The sequence below is a fragment of the Salvelinus sp. IW2-2015 genome, linkage group LG26 (assembly GCF_002910315.2).
Source record: "Salvelinus sp. IW2-2015 linkage group LG26, ASM291031v2, whole genome shotgun sequence".
NCBI classification, from domain to species: Eukaryota; Metazoa; Chordata; class Actinopteri; order Salmoniformes; family Salmonidae; genus Salvelinus; species Salvelinus sp. IW2-2015.
In genome coordinates, this window is record NC_036866.1 from 40,724,541 (window position 1) to 40,748,140 (window position 23,600).

General features: G+C 43.8%; 1 protein-coding gene across 4 annotated transcripts in view; it reads left to right on the forward strand.

Moving 5' to 3' along the window:
* Positions 1-23,600, forward strand: part of LOC111952924 (neuron navigator 2) — a 118,338-nt gene that overhangs the window by 60,715 nt on the left and 34,023 nt on the right. For 2 of the 4 annotated variants that reach the window (XM_023971941.2, XM_023971944.2), the window contains exons 12-20: positions 718-847; positions 10,922-11,228; positions 11,606-12,275; positions 13,200-13,640; positions 14,704-14,864; positions 16,258-16,434; positions 21,833-21,885; positions 22,289-22,312; positions 22,480-22,554. In XM_023971941.2, coding sequence (XP_023827709.1) covers positions 718-847; positions 10,922-11,228; positions 11,606-12,275; positions 13,200-13,640; positions 14,704-14,864; positions 16,258-16,434; positions 21,833-21,885; positions 22,289-22,312; positions 22,480-22,554 — 2,038 coding nt within the window. The remainder of the gene's footprint in view (positions 1-717; positions 848-10,921; positions 11,229-11,605; positions 12,276-13,199; positions 13,641-14,703; positions 14,865-16,257; positions 16,435-21,832; positions 21,886-22,288; positions 22,313-22,479; positions 22,555-23,600) is intronic. The other 2 variants (XM_023971943.2, XM_023971946.2) reach the window with 1 other exon arrangement.

A 23,600-nucleotide genomic window follows, 5' to 3' on the forward strand; every position in this document is an offset into this window, starting at 1 on the left:
AGATGAAGCATGGATTGTAGACTATTCCATGCGTCTGGTGCACACGAAGAGAAGGCAGTCTTGCCTAATACTGTGAATGTCCTGGGGACTTTAGGTAGCAACCACTTAGCAGACTGGGTATGGTCACTGCTGGTGGTGAAGGAGACCAGACTACAGAGGTAAAGAGGGAGTTTACCTGCTGGTGGTGAAGGAGACCAGACTACAGAGGTAAAGAGGGAGTTTACCTGCTGGTGGTGAAGGAGACCAGACTACAGAGGTAAAGAGGGAGTTTACCCAAAAAGGGCTTTGTAGATGAACACATACAAATGAATCTTTATGCGCATATAAAGTGAGGTCCAACCTACCAATTTGGTTCAATGTGCAATGGTGGGTGAGTGACTTGACATTTGTAAAAAAGGACACATGATAAACAGAGTCCAGCCTCTAAGACGGAGGTGGCTGCATGCGTATACAGCAAGTCACCATAATCAATTACAGAGAGAGAAGGGGCCTGAACAAGCTTCTTTTTTACGGTGTCAGCATCTTTGGCTTTGAAACACGGTGATGCTTGAATGTGGCACGTGGGGGGGAACTGGTCTGACACCCCTGCTCTACGGTGTCTCTTGCTTTCTCCCTGACATTCAGTCTATCATGTCTTCCCCCTTTCTCGCTACGAACTCCTACCATATAATATTCAAACTCATACTCTTTCTCTCTTCTGTGTTCCTCGCTCCCAAGTTGGGACGACAGCAGCTCGGTGAGCAGTGGGATCAGTGACACCGTCGACACAGATGACATCAACACCAGTTCCTCAGTCAGCTCCTACGTCAACACTCCGTCCATCTCCTGCAAGGACCTAGAGGGACAGGTAGGTTCTGCCCCAATCACACTGTAGGAGGTGGCAACCATATTATTAGAATTACTAGAAGGGTGAATGAACATGCTATTTCTAGGATGGCAGCATTTGATTCTCTTGGCCCCAATCATTTGAKTGGSTATAGTAAGCTGAAAGGAACTGCATACACTAGGCTGCACTTCAACTTTCTCACTGCAGCTATAAGCAGAGTGAAATATACATCTGTGTCTGTTCTGCAGTATGTGCTGATGTGGTTGCTTCAAAGTGTTTATTGAAATCGCAGCCAGGCACACCACCACCCAGGTTCACGGTGCATCTTATRCCGACAATCCCATCAGTAGGTATTTATTCTTAAGTGCACATTTTCASCTTTTAGACCATCGATCTGAGGTGSAYACTTTGTTTGCCATACAGTAAAASTGTCTCAATCTTGGTTCTAGAGACTTATGATGCATTTCCTTTAGGTCATGGTTCTCCAACTGGTGGCCCGTGGCCAAYTTTGGCCTGCGGGTGMTTTTATTTGGGCCCCCAYGTTTTATGAGCAAAACAAAACCCGGTAAAAACACAAGGAAACCAGCTCCAAGTTAGTTACATTTTTMAAATCTGGCCCTGAGAATAGCAACATTTTCAGTCAGACCTCCACTCCTGTAATTAAAGGTTTCCTCAGTGTGAACCCACAGGGAGGCCCTGGTGTGGAGCTGTCTGTCATCACACAGAAGGCAGCMTGCATGAGACCCAGACACCCCAACTATTTCTTATCTCCTGGCCTCCACACAAACCTCCTTTAGAACGGTGTCTTGGTTAGGGTCCATCAGGGTTCGTGACCGGCAGGACGTGGTGTGATGGGAAACTCTCTTACCTAGCAGCCCCCCAAGTCCTGGGAGACATGCTGCTGAACACTAATTAAAACTACCCTGAACAAAAATATAAACGCAACATGTAAAGTGTTGGTCCCATGTTTCATGAGCTGAAATAAAATATCCCAGAAATGTTCCATATGCACAAAAAGCTTATTTCTCTCAAATGTTGTGCACAAATTTGTTTACATCCCTGTTAGTAAGCATTTCTCCTTTGCCAAGATAATCCATCCACCTGACAGGTGTGGCATATCAAGAAGCTTGCATTTTATCGATGGCAATTTGAATGCACAGAGATACCGTGACGAGAACCTGAGGCACATTGTCGTAAGGATCTGTACATAATTCCTGGAAGCTYAAAATGTCCCAGTTCTTTCATGGCCTGCATACTCACCAGACATGTCACCCATTGAGCATGTGTGGGATGCTCTGGATCAACGTGTACGACAGCGTGTTCCAGTTCCCGKCAATATKRAGCAACTTTTCACAGCCATTGAAGAGGAGTGGGACAACATTCTACAGGCAAAAATCAACAGCCTGATCAACATTAGGATGTGTCGTGCTGCATGAGGCAAATGGTGGTCACACCAGATACTGACTGGTTTTCTCATCCACGCGCCTACCTTTTTWAAAATATATTTATTTTGTATATATAGGGGTTAGATCAGCTTTAATATTGCAGATAGATTGTGGCTTCCATCAATGTAATTGTCTGCATCATTTCCAATCCCCATATATATTTTTTGTGAATATATTTTCCTTTATTATGTCCCCCTAACCCTACCACCCCTCCCCTAATTGGWGTAAACTAATGGACAAAKAAACTTTGMCTTTTACTTCCAGCTTATACATACTATATACATTTCACAGACACAGTATATTTTACAATAGTTATCTTTTGTTTGTTTTTAGTCCCATCCTTCAGCTCCATAAGGTTTTATTTGTATTTGCCATAGATTTTTCAACTGTGCTGTGATGTTTCACAAAAGTTCTAAACCTTTCTATTTTCATAGATTTTACATATTGTAAAATAAAGATAKATTTTTTTGCTAAGAGTATTAATATAMTATTGATCAATTGACTATGACTTTTTAAATCACCCAGCAGTGCTATTTGCAGAGTTAGCTCCTAGTAACTGMTGCAATTCTTCAGTCATTCCTGAACCTGCGACCAAAAACAAGCTACATATGGACAGTACCAAAACAAATGATCTAATGAGTCTGTCTCTTCACAGCAAAATCTCCAGAGCTGGGATGGTTGTATCCCCCATATATATAATGTTCTATTGGTTGCAAGAATTTTTATAATAATTTAAATAAAAAAAACTCAATCCAGTGTCGTTTTCTGTATCAGTTTATTAACCACGTGCCATGGAATTGCCACATCGATAATCTCTTCCCAACTATTTTGTAATCTATATGGTACAGCTGTCAAGTTTTTGGTCCTTAAATGAAACTGGCATACTTTTTTATTTATCACAATTTTATTGAACCAATTTTGGTCTTCAATGCAGGGCCAACAGACAAGTTCCTTACTTTCTCCCCCTTCCACTTGCCTCTTCCATTTTTGCAGTAATTCTGCAATTAGTTAGTTGCAATTTTYAGTAGAGTAGACATTTCCATATATTTTTGTTAGCTGCATGTGTGACATAACTCCACCAGTCCTATTTGTGATATAATTTATAGATTATACCGTTTATATAATTTAGTCTATTTGAGTTTAACCATAATATTTGTTCTTTCATTTCTGGAGGATTCAACTGAAATTGCAACCAACTATCTATGGCTTGTTTTAAAAATAGCGATATTTTGGAGATGATTTCATTTTCAAGTGAGAGTTTGTAATCTGAATAAAGGGAAAAAGGCCATTCTTGAACATGGGGTGAGATATTCTTACTAATCTTCTAGAGAACCAGTTCAGATTTAAGTATAACTGTTGTATGACTGAAGCCTTTAGTGAGAGGTATAATGCTTTAATATTTAATCATTTCTGCCCACCGAATTCATATTCATTATATAAAATAGGCCTGTTTAATTTTGTCTGGCTTGCCGTATCAAATAAAATMGAATATCTTTTGCTCATATAATTTAAAAAACTGTTCACTAGGTGTAGGCAAGGCCATAAGCAAAAAGGTCAACTGAGATATGACAAAAGAGTTAAGCAAGGGGATTTTTCKACAAATAGACAGGTATTTTCCTTTCCACTGTAGCAAGATCTTATCTATTTTTGCTAATGTTCTGTTAAAAGGTATTGTAATGAGATCGTTTTTTTATTTCGGGATATGAATACCGAGTATGTCCACTTCACCGTCAGACCATTTCATTGGTAAACTACACGATAATGTAAAAGTTGTATTTTTTTGTGATCCAATACGTAACATAGTAAATTTATCATCATTTGGTTGTAATCCAGAGAGGTTGGAAAAAGTATCTAGATCTTCTGAGGCTGTGGAGGGATCCAAATTGTGGATTTAAAAGAACATGAATCATCAGCTTACAATGACACCTTTGTTTTTAAGCCCTGGATATCTAAGCCCTTGGATATTATTGTTGGATGTGATTTTAATAGCTAACATTTCGATGGCCATAATAAATAGAAATGCTGATAGTGGACAACCTTGTTTTACTCCTCTTGACAGTTTAATACTTTCTGAGAAGTAGTCATTATTTAATATTTTACACATAGGGTTACTATACATAACTTTAACCAATTGTATAAGAGATTCTCCACAATTGAAATATTCCAGGCATTTATYTATAAATTCCAGTCGTACTTTATCAAAAGCCTTTTCAAAGTCAGCTATGAAAACCAGGCCTGGTTTCCCAGATTTCTCATAGTGTTCTATTGTTTCCAGTACTTGCCTTATATTATCTCCACATTTTTGTCCATGTAAAAAACCTGTCTGATTAGGATGAATAATATGCGGCAATAGCTTTTTAATTCTGTGTTCTATGCATTTTACTAGAATTTTTCCATCACAACGCTGAAGTGTATTGGGCCTCCAATTTTTAAAATGGACTGGATCTTTATATTTACCACTTGGGTCCTGTGTGCTGTTGAGTTTTGGCCGCATGAGGAAACATTTTTGACTATTCAGCTCTAGATAAGAAATGACTGAGGTGTTTTTGGTGTAACATATTATACACCTACTACTACTGCACAGAACATGCTATTATATTCTGTTCTGTTATGTAAAATCATGATGTGATTTTGTGAGGCAATGATTCAGCTTGGATCTAACTTTACTAAACGAGCACCATTGTGAGAAGTGATAGTCTTTTTATTTGTAATAGCAATACTAATAATACTAATATGTGATGAGTAGGTGTAGGCAGCAGAACTTGATAAGGGTTCATTTAAGCAATTTGAGCYCCCTTTAAAATGTGGTGCTGGACGACGCACTTGAACTCGCCCTACTGTCCGAGTGCTAAGCTTACAGAGAAAAACAAGTTGGTCAACTCCCTAACCGGGTTGGTCACATATCGTTTTGGGTCCCACTGCTTAAGAGGGSGACCGTGGAGTTTTATGAACATCAAGGCGGACACGCAGTGAATTTGGATGCTAGACCTCGTTGGTGGGCTGATACGGTTCACGCGGTGGATCAGTTTGCCTGCATGCGCAATAGAGTTAGTACTTTTCTGTAAGCTTAACACRCGGACAGTAGGACGAGCTCAAATGCGTCGTACATGAACCCCAAGTCCGTAACAAACTGTTTTGAGGACAGACGTTTTATCACCCCCCTGGTCGTGTTTTCAGTCTGTGGCTGTTCTTGGATTCTATTTGGCCCTAAACAGAGAGTACACAGTGGCAGAATACCTGACCACTGTGACTGACCCAAATTTAAGGAAAGCTTTGACTATGTACAGACTCAGTGAGCATAGCCTTACTATTGAGAAAGGCCGCCGTAGGCAGACCTGGCTCTCAAGATAAGACAGGCTATGTGCACACTGCCCACAAAATGAGGTGGAAACTGAGCTGCACTTCCTAACCTGCCAAATGTATGACCATATTAGAGACACATATTTCCCTCAGATTACACAGATCCACAAAGAATTCGAAAACTAACCCGATTTTGATAAACTCCCATACATTATCTACTGGGTGAAATACCACAGTGTTCCATCACAGCAGCAAGATTTGTAACCTGCTGCCACAAGAAAAGGGAAACCAGTGAAGAACAAATACCATTGTAAATACAACCCATATTTATGTTTATTTATTTTCCCTTTTGTACTTTAACCATTTGCACATCGTTACAACACTGTATATATACATAATATGACATTTGTAATGTCTTTATTCTTTTGGAACTTGTGTAATGAGTGTAATGTTTACTGTTCATTTTTATTGTTTATTTCACTTTTGTATATTATCTACTTCACTTGTTTTGGCAATGTTAACATATGTTTCCCATGCCAATAAAGGCCATTGAATTGAATTGAATTGAATTGAGAGGTCGGGAAGAAAGCACCATTTACCTACCTATAGGCTGCTACAACCTACATATTTATTTAGTTTGTCATTCTATCGTTTTCATGGATTTTTGTAGCAATTAAATAATTTATTTAAAATGTATCAGAATTGATATTCCAGAAATATTTGTTTACTACGCCTCCGGCAGCACTACATCCCTGTTCAACTCGCTAGTGGCTGAAACTATCTCACTGGAGAAAGCATCCGAGTGAGCGAAACAGCGCCCCTCTGTCTCACTGTATGTGAACCATTTATCTGATGCTGTCTGGACAAAAAGAGTACGACATGCCATACTCTTGTTCAGACAGCATCAGATAAATGGGCTACACGTACTGAGACAGAGGGCCTCTTTTTCTCGCACGGATGCTTTATATGAGATTGATGTGTCGTTCTGCCTGTCGGTCAAATCAATTATTCATATTTCAATGTTTTATTTAGGACAGTCAAGGAGGAACGGTAGGGCGTGCCAGACCCCCTAGGGCCCGCCCATAATGCCTTCCCTGATTAGAAGTACATGGTGCAAGTGATCAATGCTATTTGAGATTCTGCAGAGATTATTACAGCTATTGTGAATATCTACACAGACCTGCGATGACCTATGCATGCTATCTTGAACATGCAGACTTTATATAATTATATAAGAATAAATGTATAGTTACAGTAACCTCAAAATGTGGCCATGGATCTGCTACTTATTTTAAGGTTGAATAAATACTGTGACATTAGTTTGTAAGATAGCCTTAACTTTAGGCTATTTACTTTGAAAGTAATATTGAATTGTGTTTGGTTGACAACACAAAAACATCCAAATTTAAAGGAGCTTTATCGACTGCTTGGGTAGTTCCATCTTAGCCACAGGCTTAATCCTATTCTCCAACTTGTATTTATTAAAGAATAGGACTAAATCAAATCAAACTTTAAATGCACTTTAATCAAAGTATGATTTGATTCAGTTCCTATTRTTTAACTTAGATTTGTGGTTGAGATGCAGACGTGAATCCAACATATCAATYATTAATTTGTAGACAACATGTTATTAAAGCCAGACTGTCAGTGGCACAGATTGAACTATCCAAGCAGAAGATTGATCTCCTTTAAATGTTGATATTTGGTTGCGTTGACAACCAAACACATTTCAAAATCACTAAATATCATCATTACATTTGTAATCAACCAGAGCTTGAAACCCTAGGCCTATTGTGTTGTCTATTTTTAGTTGAATTCTGGGTTGAATTGAAACAATAGCTGTTGATGACTTTGTAAATGTTATACAGGCCTAAATAGCARCATTGACTATATAGGAGTGATAAAGTATGGTCACATTTCATTTGCTCTGTTAAATCTACTGTTTGGAATGACTGRGATAGCAACAGTGAATCTATTTAGTTTTTAAGTGGAGCGCAATCAACAATCATTCTCACGATAGCACATTGGCAATACTCAGTGACAAATACTGTATCATAGCATGGCTGGGATTGGTTAAAACCCTGGATGGGAGACCAAAGGGTAGCTGTTGATAGGTCAACTCTCCAGTAGGAGGTACTGCCCAGCCTATAGTTTTTTTCTGATATTGGATATAACATTGAAGAATTGWTGTTGTTTTAAAGGAATATTTTACACAAGATTTGTCTACGTTGACATTTGTTACCATGATTACATAATCCTGTGGTTGAAATTTCACCCTCAAAACAACAGCTGCAGACTTTTTTTTTAAATCCAATGTATTTTACACCTAGATTCCACATCACAATATGTTGACAAATTACATTGATTCAACCAGTTTGTGCCCAGTGGGTTATGTCTGTCTACATTGCTTATGTTGAAGTCTGTGTGACAGAAGTCTGTAGCCTTTCCAAGCAGTTCATGTTTTTTCCAAAGTTAACCACATATTGCTCCTATAGAGACAGTCTCTTTTCAATGGAACATCACGAGAACAGCAGTGAATGAGTTTTCTCAGGAATAAAGCAGTTGGCATGGTTGTGATATTGTGCACTGTAAAWAATAATCCAGTTGTTTTTACGGTAACTTATTGGCAGCCAGTTACCTGTTAGTGACTGTAAAAAAAAAAGGTACAGTATGTTACCATAAAATCCAAAGAAACTTTGGTTTAGCAGTGAGACACTAATATAGAGAGTGAGACACTAATATAGTGTTAAACCAAAGAATCTTTGGAATATACGGTGACATACTGTAATTTTTTTTTACAGTAAAGTACAGGTAACTGGCTGCCAGTAAGTTAACGTAAAAACAAAATATCTTTTTTTACAGTGTAGAAGACTGCAGCAAGGTTATTTCCAGTCATAAAAAAACCACTGGTAGACGAGAGGAGAGACGGCAGCTTTAGTTTTCATGTCTTCTACCATTAAGAGTTTCTCTGCATCCTCCCGTGCCAACGAGTGACTTAAACATCAACAGATGATTGAAGTCCAGCCCCAAAACCAGCTCTTCAAGCCAACACTCAATCACAAAATCTCTCCCATTTTCTCTGTAACTATTGCCTTGTATAGAATTGCTTTGTGTTGCATTTTTCTGCTGCTCTGTAGAATACAGTTTGGATTTATTATTGCAGGTATAGGCCTAGAGATAAGTGTTTCAGATTCATGCTGATAAAGAACAAGGGCATTAAAATTCTTTCCCTGGTAATCCATTTTTATTAGTATTTTCAGTAGCTATTTAAACAATGACGTGTTATAACCGGGACTTAAGTAAGCTCGGTGAGAGCTGGGAAAACACACTATACTGCTCCAACACATTGTTTATTTGTAGGGCCAAAGTAATGGTCCTGTTCGCCCGCCTCACTCTCCAGTCTCCACTTTTTTTTATTTCAAGGCGGTAATGTTGATTCGTGAAGCATGAAAGAGCCGTCTTTGCTGATTTCCTGTGGTAATCACTTCAGGTCTTGTCAGGATTTGTAGGCCTCCATTGTAGTCCACTACTTAATTCTTATTTCTCAAATGACTGCCTCGCCTGGTTCACCAACTACTTCTCAGATAGAGTTCAGTGTGTCAAATCGGAGGGCCTGTTGTCCGGACCTCTGGCAGTCTCTACGGGGGTGCCACAGGGTTCAATTCTCGGGCCAACTCTTTTCTCTGTATATATCAATGATGTTGCTCTTGCTGCTGGTGATTCTCTGATACACCTCTACGCAGATGACACCATTCTGTATACATCTGGCCCTCCTTTGAACACTGTGTTAACAAACCCCCAAACAAGCTTCAATGCCATACAACACTCATTCCGTGGCCTCCAACTGCTTTAAAATGTTATTAAAACTAAATGCATGCTCTTCAACCGATTGCTGCCCGCACCCGCCCACCCGACTAGAATCACTACGCTGGACGGTTCTGACTTAGAATATGTGGACAACTACAAATACCTAGGTGTATGGTTAGACTGTAAACTCTCCTTCCAGACTCACATTAAGCATCTCCAATCCAAAATTAAATCTAGAATCGGCTCCTATTTCGTAACAAAGCCTCCTTCACTCTGCCAAACATGCTGCCAAACATACTCTCGTAAAACTGACTATCCACCGTTCCTTGACTTCGGCGATGTCATTTACAAAATAGCCTCCAACACTCTACTCAGCAAATTGGATGTAGTTTTGTCACCAAAGCCCCATATACTACCCACCACTGCGACCTGTACGCTCTCGTTGGCTGGCCCTCGCTACATATTCGGCGCCAAACCCACTGGTTCCAGGTCATCTATAAGTCTTTGCTAGGTAAATCCCCGCCTTATCTCAGCTCACTGGTCACCATAGCAACACCCACCCGTAGCACACACTCCAGCAGGTATATCTCACTGGTCATCCCCAAAGCCAACACCTGCTTTGGCCACCTTTCCTTCCAGTTCTCTGCTGCCAATGACTGGAACGAATTGCAAAAATCACTGAAGCTGGAGACTTATATCTCCCTCTCTAACTTTAAGCATCAGCTGTCAGAGCAGCTTACCGATAACTGTACCTGTACAGAGCCCATCTGTAAATAGCACACCCAACTACCTCATCCCCATATTGTTATGATTTTTTGTTGTTGCTTTTTGCACCTCGAGTATCTCTACTTGCACATCATCATCTGCACATCTTATGTGTCAATGTGTTCATGCTAAATTGTAGTTATTTTGCCTCTATGGCCTATATATTGCCCTACAGCCCTAATCTTACTACATTTGCACACACTGTACATAGGTTTTTCTATTGTGTTATTGACTGTAAGTTTGTTTATCCCATGTGTAACTCTGTGTGGTTGTTTTTGTCGCACTGCTTTGCTTTATCTTGGCCAGGTCGCAGTTGTAAATGAGAACTTGTTCTCAACTGGCCTACCTGGTTAAATAAAGGTGAAATACATTTTTTTACATTTAAAAAAAATAATAACTTAGTCTCAGCAAGATTGAAGTGACAAGTGGATTTTGCAACCCTCAAACACAGGAGATAGATGACTGAAAAAAAGACAGATCCTCAGGTGGGCGGGGAATACGCATTGCTACTAAAAAAGCACCCTGGTCTTGACTGTGTTTTTAACGGGTGCTGTTTGTTGATGAGAATGTTAAAGCATTCACAGTAATAGGGGCATGTGGAGTTGTTTAACTGGAATGATAGCATAAGGGTGAGCTTATGAGGGGAGATAATATAGTAGATCATTGCTTTTCTTTCTGCTTGCTCTCCTTGTGAGATGATTCACATGTTATTATATAGTATCTACACCACTTGAATAAACAGAAGTAACAGATGTTTTATGTTTGGTTTCCCCCCCAGCTCCAGACGGACGCGGAGAAGCACTCAGCCGTCGAGCAGAACTCTGTGTGGTCCGGCAGCGACGAGATCAAGAGGTCAGACGGGAGCTCGGACAGCGGGTTCAAAATGGAATCGGGCTCCAAGTGGTGCCGCCGCCCCTCAGACATGTCGGACGAGTCGGGCAGGAGCTCCTCGGACCGCAAAACGCCTTCCATGGCCCACACGGGCTCCTGGAGGCGAGGCCTGAGTGCCCAGGTGGGCGTGACCTCGCCCAGGACCAAGGCACCTGTCACGCCAGTCTGCGGCACGCTGAAGACCCATGGGACAGGTACGTTACATACAGAGTAGAGCCATGTTGTCTCTGTCTGCAGTCCCAACAGCCACACTGTCTATGTATTGTGCTCTGTCAGTCTGAACTGCATGGGTTCCTGGAGCATGTGAAAAGGCAGACAGCAGTCAACCACAGAGAGGTTTTATCTGGTGAGATCAGGGCTCAGGTTGCCAGGTGATGGAACCACTCTCCGGAGAACCGTTCTGAAGACTTGGTGATCTCTTACCTTTTTATATTGAAGTGGTAGATAGAGAGGCCTTTGAGTTGAAACATGTTGGAACTCAGCAGGATGTCTGATGCTACTGTATAACTGCACTGCTGAGTGAATGTGCTTGGTCCATGGTTGACAGACTGTGTCATGTCTCCACCCACAGGTAAAACGGACGACACCAAGGTGTCTGAGAAGGGCCAGCATCATCTCTCGCCCCGGGCCAACAGCAGCATGCAGCGCTCCCCATCAGACACGGGCCGCAGCAGTGGAGACGAAGCCAAGAAGCCCCCCTCCACCTCCAGCTCCAGCCGCACCCCCACCACCAACACGTTTGGCTTCAAGAAGCACGCAGGAGGAGGTATGACCATGGTGACAGCCAGCGGAGTCACCATCACCAGTGGCTCTGCCACCCTGGGGAAGATCCCCAAATCAGTGCAGCTCCACGGGGGTCGGGGTCTTGGTCGCCAGGCCAGTGTGGATGATGGCTACCTGCCTGTGAGCTCCCACTCCACCCTGCAGTACCGCAGCCTCCCCCGGCCCAGCAGAGCCTCTGGCGGGGTTCGCAGCGCCAACCGCTCCTCCAGCACCAGCATCGAGTCCAACCTCAGCTCCAGGTCCAACACYCACCACGGCCCCAAAAGCCGCAGCCAAGTCCCCAAGCCCAGCGCCGGTGGCATCCCCCTGCCTGGCTCGGGATCTAACCAGACAGACAAGGAGAAGGGGGTGTCCTCTGAAGCCAATCCCATGGCCCAGGGCTCAGCAACTCTGCCTCCTCAGGGAGCCAGGCAGCCAGGGGGAAAGTACCCAGACATCTCCTCCCCTACTCTGCGCAGGTGAGCCCACCACCTCCATACTACAGTCTACTTAAAGTACACCTACCCCCATATATCAGGGGCTGTCTTACACTAACAGTCGYTGAGTCTGATAGTTCCTTCCTCCAGCCCTGAAAGCACTACCACACCATCCTGCTTGTGTTTCAAGGGGTGACGTATTCAGGCACAGTGCAAACAGATTTGAGCTGAGATAATCATCATATCAGCATTATAGTAACATTAAAGAACATTTAGAGAGCCCTTATCAGGGTTTCATTATGTTTTTTGCCCATGAACCAAAAMACTTGTGTTATCACTAGGCAGCTAGAGGGCCTCTCTTCCCTTGTGACCTGTGAAATAATGGCCTATCACTGCTCATTAAAAGCAGGGTGACAGAGCCCAGACTGAGGGGCCAGTGTTTTCTCTAGCTCGAACCCAGGAGCTCGAACCCAGGGGCCGCCTGGTGTTGCTTTAACTGATGGTGCTGGTGCTTGGACTTATCTGACTAATCGCCTGATGAGGTAATGAGAAAAGAGAGCAGCTGTTCTCCCTCAGTGGTCTGAGAGTCTCACTTCTCATTTAACCCTTGTTGATTTAACGTTGTCAAAACTAATATGGTGTCTGTGGCACACGCTTTGCATCCTGCTTTAATTAATATAAATGACCTGTTGATTAAAAGCCACGGTAGAAGATGTATGATAGCTGTTCACACGGACGCCCAAAACGGACCGGGGAATCAGAGAGAGAGAGATGTATTTTTCTTGCGATTATGTGGTTATACCATGAAGTAGGTATTGTGTTCCCGTGGCAACGTTATGATATGTATTTGTTTCACTTCTCTTTGCATTAACCAGCATTTTCATCACAAATTCCTTCAACAATTCTCTACTTAAAACCCATGCACGGCATATAATTCTCCTGTCACCCCTCTCCCGTGCCGTCCAGACTGTTCGGAGGCAAGCAGGGCAAGCAGCAGGCCCCAGTCACCACRGCAGAGAACATGAAGAACTCCACCGTCATCTCCAACCTCCACGCCAACTCTGGCCAGCAGGGCGGCGCTCTGGACTCCCCCTCGGKCAGTAGCGGGGGCAGTAGCCCTCTGTATGGGGGTGGAGGTCGTCTGGGTGTGGAGGCCCACTCCCTCTCCCCCCTGGCTTCCAGCCCCGGCTCGACCCTGTCCACCCCCTCCCACAGCCTGGCCTGGAGCAGCACCCTGAGCAGGGACACRCTGAGCCCCGGCTACCCCTCCCTCAGCAGCCTTGCCACCAGCAGCGAGTCCATCGACGTGTCCCTGGGCAGCGGTGGCCACGGACACCACGGCCATGGTCACGACACACTGCCAGCCTGCGTCAGGAACAACGGCATCAAAACGGGAATCTCAGAAAGGTAGGAGCAGGGGGGGGGGGGGTTCCGGAACGGCCAGGTGTGGCTATGTGTTTTAATATCTACTACAAGCTCCCCTCCCTTTTCCTCCCTTTGTAACTCGACCTTTAAACTGTTGTGTGCATGAGGGTTAACAGAAGTGTTTGACTGGCCATATTGATGATAAAGGAGATGATAGGAGACTGACTCCTAGCAGGTGTTGGTGGGATGAAAGCATGGATTCTATCATGACTGATGATCTCTCTGTTTTCCCCTTCTCTTGGTGCTGCTCCTCTCTCTGTTTTGTCTACCCCTACCTCCTAACCCCCTTCTCCCTACCCCCTAGTCTTAGCCCCCTCTCCTCTCCCTCAGCTAGTCCCAAATTCAGCAGAAACACTTTACCCCGGAAACAGGACAGGTAAATGTGTCTATATGGAGCTAGGCTTGCTTGATAGTGAAACAGCTGCCTGTGTGTGGTGTACTGTGTTGTGAAGTGAAGTGACCGTTGGATGTTTTCGCTGCCTGCACCTCTTTCACAGCATGCATAGCGCCATCTGCTGGCTGACCTAGGAACGGCAGGCCTGCAGTCTGAGGACTAATCTTGAGATGTACATCAAAGCATATAGGACACAGCAGCTGTGATGCTTCTATAGATAAGAGATCAGTTATCTGTCTRTATATGTTCAGAATGACAACACACTTACCCGCACCAACACAGGAATTGGCCCTGTGATTAGATGTATATTACACCAGTTTTCTTTTACTTTAACAATGGCAGAACTCCCAAAATACTTCTCTGTAAATCACCATTTCCATTAGATATTTACTCAGGAAAAAAAATAGATACATTGCGAAAAAAACAAGCAATTAAGTATTGTTTTCATGAAGGTACATTGACGACGTGCAACTTCCACCTGTGATTTGTGATTGTACTAGATGCACGTTATCAGACAGCCTTGACGTTATCCATGTGCCTCCCTGTCCATCAACAACCTAGGTCATTAGACCTGTGCAGCTAGTGACTTGCGACGTTCACCCATAGCTGTGGATGTGAGGTGGCTTTTCAGCGTCTCCCATCTCTCTCAAGGTACGGCCACCTGCCCCAGCTGCGTAGTCATGACGACCCCCGGGACTGGCTGCGTTCCCACTCTGCAGGAGGTCTTCAGGAGTCTGCCGGCAGCTCCCCCTTCTCCCCCGCTTCCAGCCTCACCTCGCCCTCCGGAGCCCGCTTCAACTTCTCCCAGCTTGGTAGGTGTAGCCTCAACCCTCTCTACTCATCGCTATGATGATCATTGCAGGAGCAGTGATAGTCATCTCTGCACCCAGAACTAAATATTGTGTGCATGCTGGCTTAAAGTTTCGTCTCTTTCAAGAGACTACAGTGATATTTGTGGTGATGTAAGGACAAGTAGTAGTGATTTTATCTATTTTATACAACGGGTTTCTCTAATCCTGAATGCTGATTGGTTAAACCGCATTCCAGCCGGTGTCAATTCTACAAGTTGCCACCGGGCTAAATCTACGATGTTAAAATGCCTATTTACTCTGTTCCATCTGACTGCGCAATCCACTGTATCTTCAGCCCAGCCAAGCAATTTATAAACATGATCTCCTCTATAAAAATCATCTAGACATTATCTCACATTTCTTTTAGACTAACATTTCGTTTTCAACAGCTGAGATTTGTATAAACCTTGCTGTCTGTCTCTCCAATGTTTGCAACATTGTTTCAATATTCAAATTCGATCTCCAGCTGTCCCATAGTAATGAACGTGTCAGGAGTCGGGATGAGACAGACAGACAGACAGACAGGCTGCGTTTCTCAGCCAGTCTAAATCATGAATCAGCTGGCATCATTTTTATGGATATATACAAAGAAATGTAAATTGAAAAAAGGTCAAACTAAATGAAGTGCAGCTAGTTTGCAGTCTTTCCAGCTTCAGTTTGAAGTGATTGTGTTAGCTGTGTTGTTGGCTAGTTCCTCTGAACAACAACAGTGTCCTGATGAGTGAGCACATTTTCTATGCCAAGCGAAAATCGCACCTCATTAGCTCATTGTTATCGATGTATCCAAATAAATGTCACMAGAAAACAMCTTAAACAAATGCGGCTACTTTGCTGTTATTCTTGCTGCACTTTTTGACGAAACTGTAAGTTAGCATTAGTTGGCTAGCTAGCAAGCAAGGGATAAGAACATTGCCACCCAGTATGGCAATGGAACATTTAGAATGAACGAATAGATACAGAGCAAAAAGACTGAACGACTGGGTCGCCGAGTCTCTAGCAACCGAACCGATAGAACGAATGACCAGCCGGCTTGGGTAGCAACCCTAGATTTGTGTCGGCATGAAATAGTATGAATAAATTCGTTAAAATAAAGTTTTTAATGAAAATATGCCAATCATTATTTGAATATGTTGGTAACCCGTTGTACAAAAGTGATAATGCCCTCGAAGCCGGTGTTTGGAGGATATATTTGCACAGCTCTGGCATTATCACTGAAATGTTGTATTTCACTCTTACTTTCCACTTTGAGTGAAGAGTAACAGACAGCAAGCAAAGATGTCTGATCAATGCCCTCTGCCCATGTCTGTTTTTTAAGATAACCTTTGACCTGTGTTATGTAACGGATGTGTCCCAGCAGGCAGCCCTACCACAGCTGCACAGATCAACCTGGCCAACCTCCGCAGCGGCCTGGCCAATCAGGAAGGGCCGTATGACCCGTACAGTGAACGCCTGAGGAACTCGTCCATGTCTCTGGAGGAGAAGAGTCGCACCATGAGCAGCTCTGGGTCCTTCAGGGATGGACTAGAGGAGGGTAAGACAGACTGACACACTCTTCTACCTACAGTATCTGCTCTCACACATGGCCTCAGAGAAATACTGGTCAAGTCATTTTTGTTTATTCAAGTTTTTTTTAAGAGGGTTGTTTTGACACTCCACATGCATGTGTGAACTATCATTTTACTTCTGAATGGATTATAACTCCCTTAGAAAATCAAGCTTTTGCTTAACTAAGATAATCTTTTGAAAGCTTTCATTCTTTACAGGAAGGACGCTAGTGAAAGATTCATATTTTTCTTACAAAATGAATATTTATTGAATCGACATGCTTGTTCCACCAACCACTTAATAAATCACCAGTGAAATCATTCATTACATTTAGTGTGCCAGTGTCATTTGGAACCTGCGTTGATTTTCCACACATCTACAGTTGAATTGGGAAATAGAAAGAAGCACTTTGTTTCGATTTGCGAAATGTACATAGACTGAGGTTTGATGATTGACTGCACTTCTTTGGCTCTGAATGGCTTGTTGCTCTTGTGGTTTGTGCTTGTCCTGAGGCTCTCATTTTAGCTGATCCCTCTATGGTGCCAGGTTCTTGGCTGGTGTTGTGGCATGCAGGCCAGGGTGAGGAGGAGGAGGAGGAGGAGGAGAAAGGCTGATCAGTATCTCCTCTCCTCCCCCCATCGCAGACAGACATCTGACTCAACACCAGCCTCCTGACAGGAGCACAAGGCCCTGTTTGACGGCACCCCAATGTCTACTTTTCGACTTTAGATCACAGATTATAGAGTAAACATGGGAAAATCCCTGCTCCAGTGACAGTATACATATCAAAGTTGTAGGTCTCGAGTCCTGTCTCGAGACCACATTTTGAGCGTCTCGGTCTTGTCTCGGAGTCTGATGCATTTGTACTCTGTCTTGACTCGTTCTAGGACAGTGAGTACTCGTAATTTCTTCCCGAGACCACTAAAGAAAAATCCTGATTGGATATTTTTTTCACTTAATTGTTAACCCATTCCAACAAAAACTATATAACAATTATTAGAATTGRTATATAAATCCTTAGCCCTTCTCTGAAGGTGTAGAAGGCCCTCATTGTTCGATTGGGTTCAAGTCCGCGCTCTGGCTAGGCCACTCAAAGACATTGAGGCTTGTCATGAAGCCACTCCTGCGTTGTCTTGGCTGTATGCTTAGGGTCATTGTCCTYTTGGAAGGTGAACCTTCACCCCAGTCTGAGGTCCTGTGCACTCTGGAGCAGGTTTTCATCAAGGATCTCTTCGTTCATCTTTGCCTCGATCCTGACTAGTCTCCCAGTCCCTGCCGCTGAAAAACACCCCCACAGCATGATGCTGCCAGAACCATGCTTCACCGTAGGGATGGTGCCAGGTTTCCTCCAGATGTGACGCTTGGCATTCAGGCCAAAGAGTTGAATCTTGGTTTCATCAGACCAYAYAATCTTGTTTCTCATGGTCTGAGAGTCTTTAGGTGCCTTTTGGAAAACTCCAAGTGGGCTGTCATGTGCCTTTTACTGAGGAGTGGCTTCCGTCTGGCTGCTTTACCATAAAGGCCTGATTGGTGGAGTGCTGCAGAGATGGTTGTCCTTCTGGAAGGTTCACCCATCTCCACAGAGGAACTCTGGAGCTCTGTCAGAGTGACCATCAGGTTCTTGTTTTGCTGGGTGGCCTGCTCAAGGAAGAGTCTGGGTGGTTCCAAACTTATTCCATTTAAGAATGATGGAGGCCACTGTGTTCTTGGGTACCTTCAATGCTGCAGGAATGATTTGATACCCTTCCCCAGATCTGTGCCTCGACACAATCCTGTCTCGGAGCTCTATGGACAATTCCTTTGACCTCATGGTTTATTTTTTGCTCTAACATGCACTGTCAACTGTGGGACCTTATATAGACAGGTACAGGTATATAGACAGGTTTCCAAATCATGTCCAATCAATTGAATTTACCACAGGTGGACTCCAATCAAGTTGTAGAAACATCTCAAGTGTAACGTGTACGCTGGGAGTCAGGAAGCAAGTATAGTGAATGCGCGGGAGCCTGGCGGGCCGGCCGAGGCGCGGGAGTCTGGCGGGCCGGCCGAGGCGCGGGAGCCTGGCGGGCCGGCCGAGGCGCGGGAGCCTGGCGAGCCGGCCGAGGCATGGGGAGCCTGGCGAGCCAACCAAGGCTTGAGAACCTGTAGAGCTAGCTGAGGGATGGAAGCCTGACGAGCCAGCTGAGGCATCCTCGGTTCCTTCGTCAGCGGCACTTGGAGCCGACGTCCCCAGTAAAAAAATATATATATAATCCCTGTTGCTGCTTCCCCTTGGGGAGGCATTATTCTATAACGTGTAAGCTGGGAGTTGGGAAGCAAGTACAGGGAGTGCAAATTTCATAATATAAATAACCTAGTACAAAACAAGAAACACGAAAAGTGTACAGACAGAAACAGAGTCAATWATGCCTCAGAAAAGAACCAAGGGGAGTGACAGATATAGGGGAGGTAATCAGGAAGGTAATAGAGTCCAGGGGAGTGTCATGAGGTGCAGGTGCGCGTAACAATGGTGGCAGGTGTGCGTAATGATTAGACAACTAGCGACGTCGAGCGCCGAGGAGCGGGAGTAAACGTCAAGGATGATCAATGGAAACAGGATGCACCTGAGCAATTTCGAGTTTCATAGCAAAGGGTCTTTATATTTATGTAAATAACGTATTTCTGTTCTTTATTTGTAATAAATTAGCAAAAATGAATTATGGGGTATTGTGTGTAGATTGCTGAGGATTTCTTTGTAATTTAATCAATTTTAGAATAAGGCTGTAACATAGCAAAATGTGGAAAAAGTCAAGGGGTCTGAATACTTTCCCGAAGGCACTGTATAGGCCTACTGCAATGATATACAGTTTATTAGGTACACCACCCTGTTCACGTAAATAATGGTTCGCACCTACAGACAGTGAGTCACGCGGCCGCGGCTTGCTATATAAAGCAGGCAGACAGGCATCGAAGCATTCAGTTACTGTTTGATTGAACGTTAGAAGGGGCAAAACGAGTGACCTAAGTGACTTTGAGCCTGGTAAGATTGTCGGTGCCGGGCTCGCCAGTTCCAGTATCTCAGAAACGGATTGCCTCCTGTGCTTTTCACGTACGACAGTGTCTAGGGTTTACCGAGAATGGTGCGACAAACAAAAAACATCTGGTCAGCGGTAGTCCTGTGGGTGAAAGCAGCTCGTTGAGGAGAGGTCAAAGGYGAATGGCAAGAATTGTGCAAGCTAACAGGTGTGCAGGTAAAATAACAGGTAAATAACAGCGCAGTACAACAGTGGTGTGCAGAACGGAATCTTGGAACGCAAAACTTGTCTGTCCTTGTCARYGARGYGCTATTGCAGCAGACGACCACACCGGGTTCCACTCCTATCGGCTACAACAACAAGAAGTGGCTACTGTGGGCAAGCGATCACCAACACTGGACAGTTGAGAATGGAAAAACATTGCCTGGTCCGACGAATCCCGGTTCCTGTTGCGTCCGCAAAGTCAGGATTTGGCGTAAGCAGCATGAGTCCATGGCCCCATCCTGCCTGGTGTCAACTGTACAGGCTGGTGGTMGTGGTGTAATGGTGTAGGYAATGTTTTRCTGGCACARYWTAGGTCCCWTGATACCAAGTGAGCWATGTTTCCACGCCCCTGTTCTGTAGGCAAAGAGGGATGTGACCCGGTACTATATYGGTGTACCTAATAAACTGGCAACTAAGTGTATACCTGGGCTAAATGTCACTATCTGTAACTAGCTGACCCCCGTAACTCTTCATGGGTTTCCTTGAGCTTGTAGTCCTATAAGACCTGCCTTTGGTTTTGACACCAGTGCCTGGAAATCCATACTGTTATGGAATTATTTTACCCCACCATACATCCACACGCTTCAGTGGACTCTGGGACATTGGAGAACACACTCAGGGCTCTAAATAATTGTACAAAGGCTTGATAAGCAGCTAAGCATTTAGTTAAAGGCCCAGTGCAGGCAAAAACGTGATTTCTCTGTGTTATATATAAATATATATATATATATATATATATTATATACACACACATTTCCACACTATGAGATTGGAGAAATACTGGGAAATTGTGAAAATGATAATGCCCTTTTAGTTTAAGAGCTGTTTGAAAAGACCGCCTGAAATTACAGCCTGTTTTGGCCTGTCTGGTAACATCACCAGGCAGTAAATTATACTGAACAAAAATATAAACGCAACATGCAAAGTGTTGATCCCATGTTTCATGAGCTGAAATAAAAGATCCCAGAAATGGAGTGTTTATGTATGTAAAAAACCCTTTTATGGAGAAAAACTCATTCTGACTGGCTGGGCCTGGCTCCCCAGTGGGTGGGCCTGGCTGCCAAGTGGGTGGGCCTGGCTCCCCAGTGGCTGGGCCTGGCTCCCCAGTGGGTGGGCCTGGCTGCTAAGTGGGTGGGCCTATGCCTTCACAGTCCCACCCATGGCTGCACCCCTGCCGAGTCATGTGAAATCCATAGATTAGGGCCTAATGAATTCATTTCAATTGACTGATTTCCTTATGAACTGTAACTCAGTCAAATCTTTGAAGTTGTTGCATTTATATTTTTGTTCAGTATACTTAATAGACCAATAAGAAAGAGTTCCAAACCTCTCTTCCAATAACAGCTAGTTTTCCGTTTTTCCGCACCTACTCAGACCACCCCCAGACAGTTCTAGCAAAATTCTTGCTTGCGAAATTGCTCTTTGCTAAGAAGCTATTTTTGTTTCTTTTTGACTATTTTAATTGAAAACAATCACAGTAAGGTGCTTCATCGTTACCCAGAAATGATTTGATATTGAGATATAAATGGCTYCATTGGCCCTTTAAGTTTGGCACATCCCCCTGCTGTCATTTTAGTCCTGCGGTGATGTTGTGGTTCTATTCCATTATGATTAATGAAGAGAGAGACAGCTCATATAGCGAGGCTGTGTTAGTGTAGTAACAGCACTCACTAAAGCGTAATGATGATGTATAGGCTGATGACTGCTGCTAAAGTGTGAATGTGTCATACTGTATGTCTCACCAGGGCGATTTTAAGCTTGGACATGTGATTATGTGAGTGTAGTCAGGCAGTTAGATATCGGGGCGGATGTGTGGATGTCAAACCATATCAGCACAATTAAAGGATAGGCTACAAAGTAAACTAGTTCCAGTAACATAACAGTGCCACGCACGCGCTCACACATACACACGCGGTCATACACACACACACACACACACACACACACCTAGAGCAGCACCTCTGTTGTAAATGTTCACCCAGGGGACCTGTTTATGCATGTTGCTGTTTCCAAAGTCGTCAGGGGGAGATGAACCACTGCTTGCATGAAGCCATTATCCATGATTGATGTCACCAGATGAATGAGTTGTTTTTTGTTTCTCTCCAGTCCACGGCTCCTCTCTGTCTCTAGTGTCCAGCACTTCCTCTGCCCACTCCATGGTGAGCGACACTTTGATTCATGTTTGATGCACTGTCCAAACACATAGTACGAATGTTAATATACTTAGGGCTGGTTTCCCAGACAAAGATTAAGCCTAGTCCCGGGCTAAAAAAWATATATATTTTAATTGAGGTTCTTCATTGAGCATGCTTTTTAGTTCAGGACTAGGGTTCATTTGTGTCTGGGAAACCAGCCCTCGGTGAGCTATATGGGTGAAAGTGAAGAGGGACCATCTCAATGTGCCTGACTTGACTGCTGAGTTGCATTGCTAATTAACTGCTTGTGTGAATCCTTGTAGCCTTAGGTGGAAACTGAATATGTTCAGATTGTCTGTCTTGCTGTCTTATCCCAGGCATACTGTGACCTGCATTAACCTCTCTTCTCTTCTCCTCTTTTTCATAGCCGGAGGAGAAATCTCAGTCGGAGGTAAGAACAACTTTACTTTCACACAAACAATGTGCCACCATTGATTCCCTTTGGGACTGTAACATCATAACTGTTTATGAGCCAGCAAGTTATTTGGGTACTACATACTCTATATCCTAATATTATGTTTCCTGTAGATAAGCATTATCTTGTTTTTCTGTTCTCAGATTCGTAAGCTGCGGAGAGAATTGGACGCTTCCCAGGAGAAGGTATCTGGTTTGACCACTCAGCTGAGTGCTAATGTAAGTTTGATGGCAAATGGTTACTATGCTAAGCACTGTGGCATCATGGTTCCGCTGGTACTAACTGTCCGGGTTGGGGTCAGTTCCATTTAAATTTCAGTCAATTCATAAAGTAAACCAAATTCCAATTCCACATTTTRCTCATTGAAAAGCATGGAAGAGAATTGGAATTGGTGTTTCAGTGTACGTTGTGAATTGACCCCAACCCTGCTAACTGTATATAATGCCTTGGTTGTGGTCATTGGAATGGATTCGTCCTAGTGTTGCGTGTTACCAGAATTTAAAATACCTACAAGTCAAAGAGTTCCAGCATTGCGCATGGTGTTTTTGTTTACCTTTGCGTGGCGTCCTACAGCACATTGAACATGACACTGGGTAATGGTCTGAGAGGGGAAGCAGGCGTTCAGCCCCATTATCTGCTCTCTGAATGTAAACAAACATGACAGCCCTGCAGCAGAAACAGCATCAGTAACAGCCTAATGAAATGGTACATCCTCGGGCCCGCATCCACACTGGTTATGTGATCTCACAAACAGAGATTTCACAACAAAGCAGGTTAGAGCAGCTGTGGGAGCTTGGGTGGAGTATGAAGGCTGTAGTTCCTTGTAAGAGAACTCGGGTTAGGCTGCTAGAGTATGGCCTGAGCCCCTGGCCTTACCAGCCCTGTAAGACATACCTGCACTAGGACCTGACAGACTGTACAGCCTGATAGTGGAGGAATCAGCCAGCCTGCCACATGCCCCAACACCAGCCCCTCTGTCTGATGGAAACCCTCCAGATCTGTTCCCCGCCTTCTCTTCTGCCTTCTGCCAAGCTATCAGCTCATATTCCGTYGCGGCCGGGCTCTGGGCTGTGATAGGAATCAGAACATGTGTTTACTCATACCTCTGTGTGATGATCAGAACAGAAGCACCTAACTATCAGTCTTCAGCGTCTGTCTGCTACCGGACTCATACTTTATCAAAGGAAGACTGGATCACCCTGGACCTGGATCACCCTGAGCTGAGGCGCTTTAGCCATGTCAGCCAAAAGCCCCAGTCCCGGGG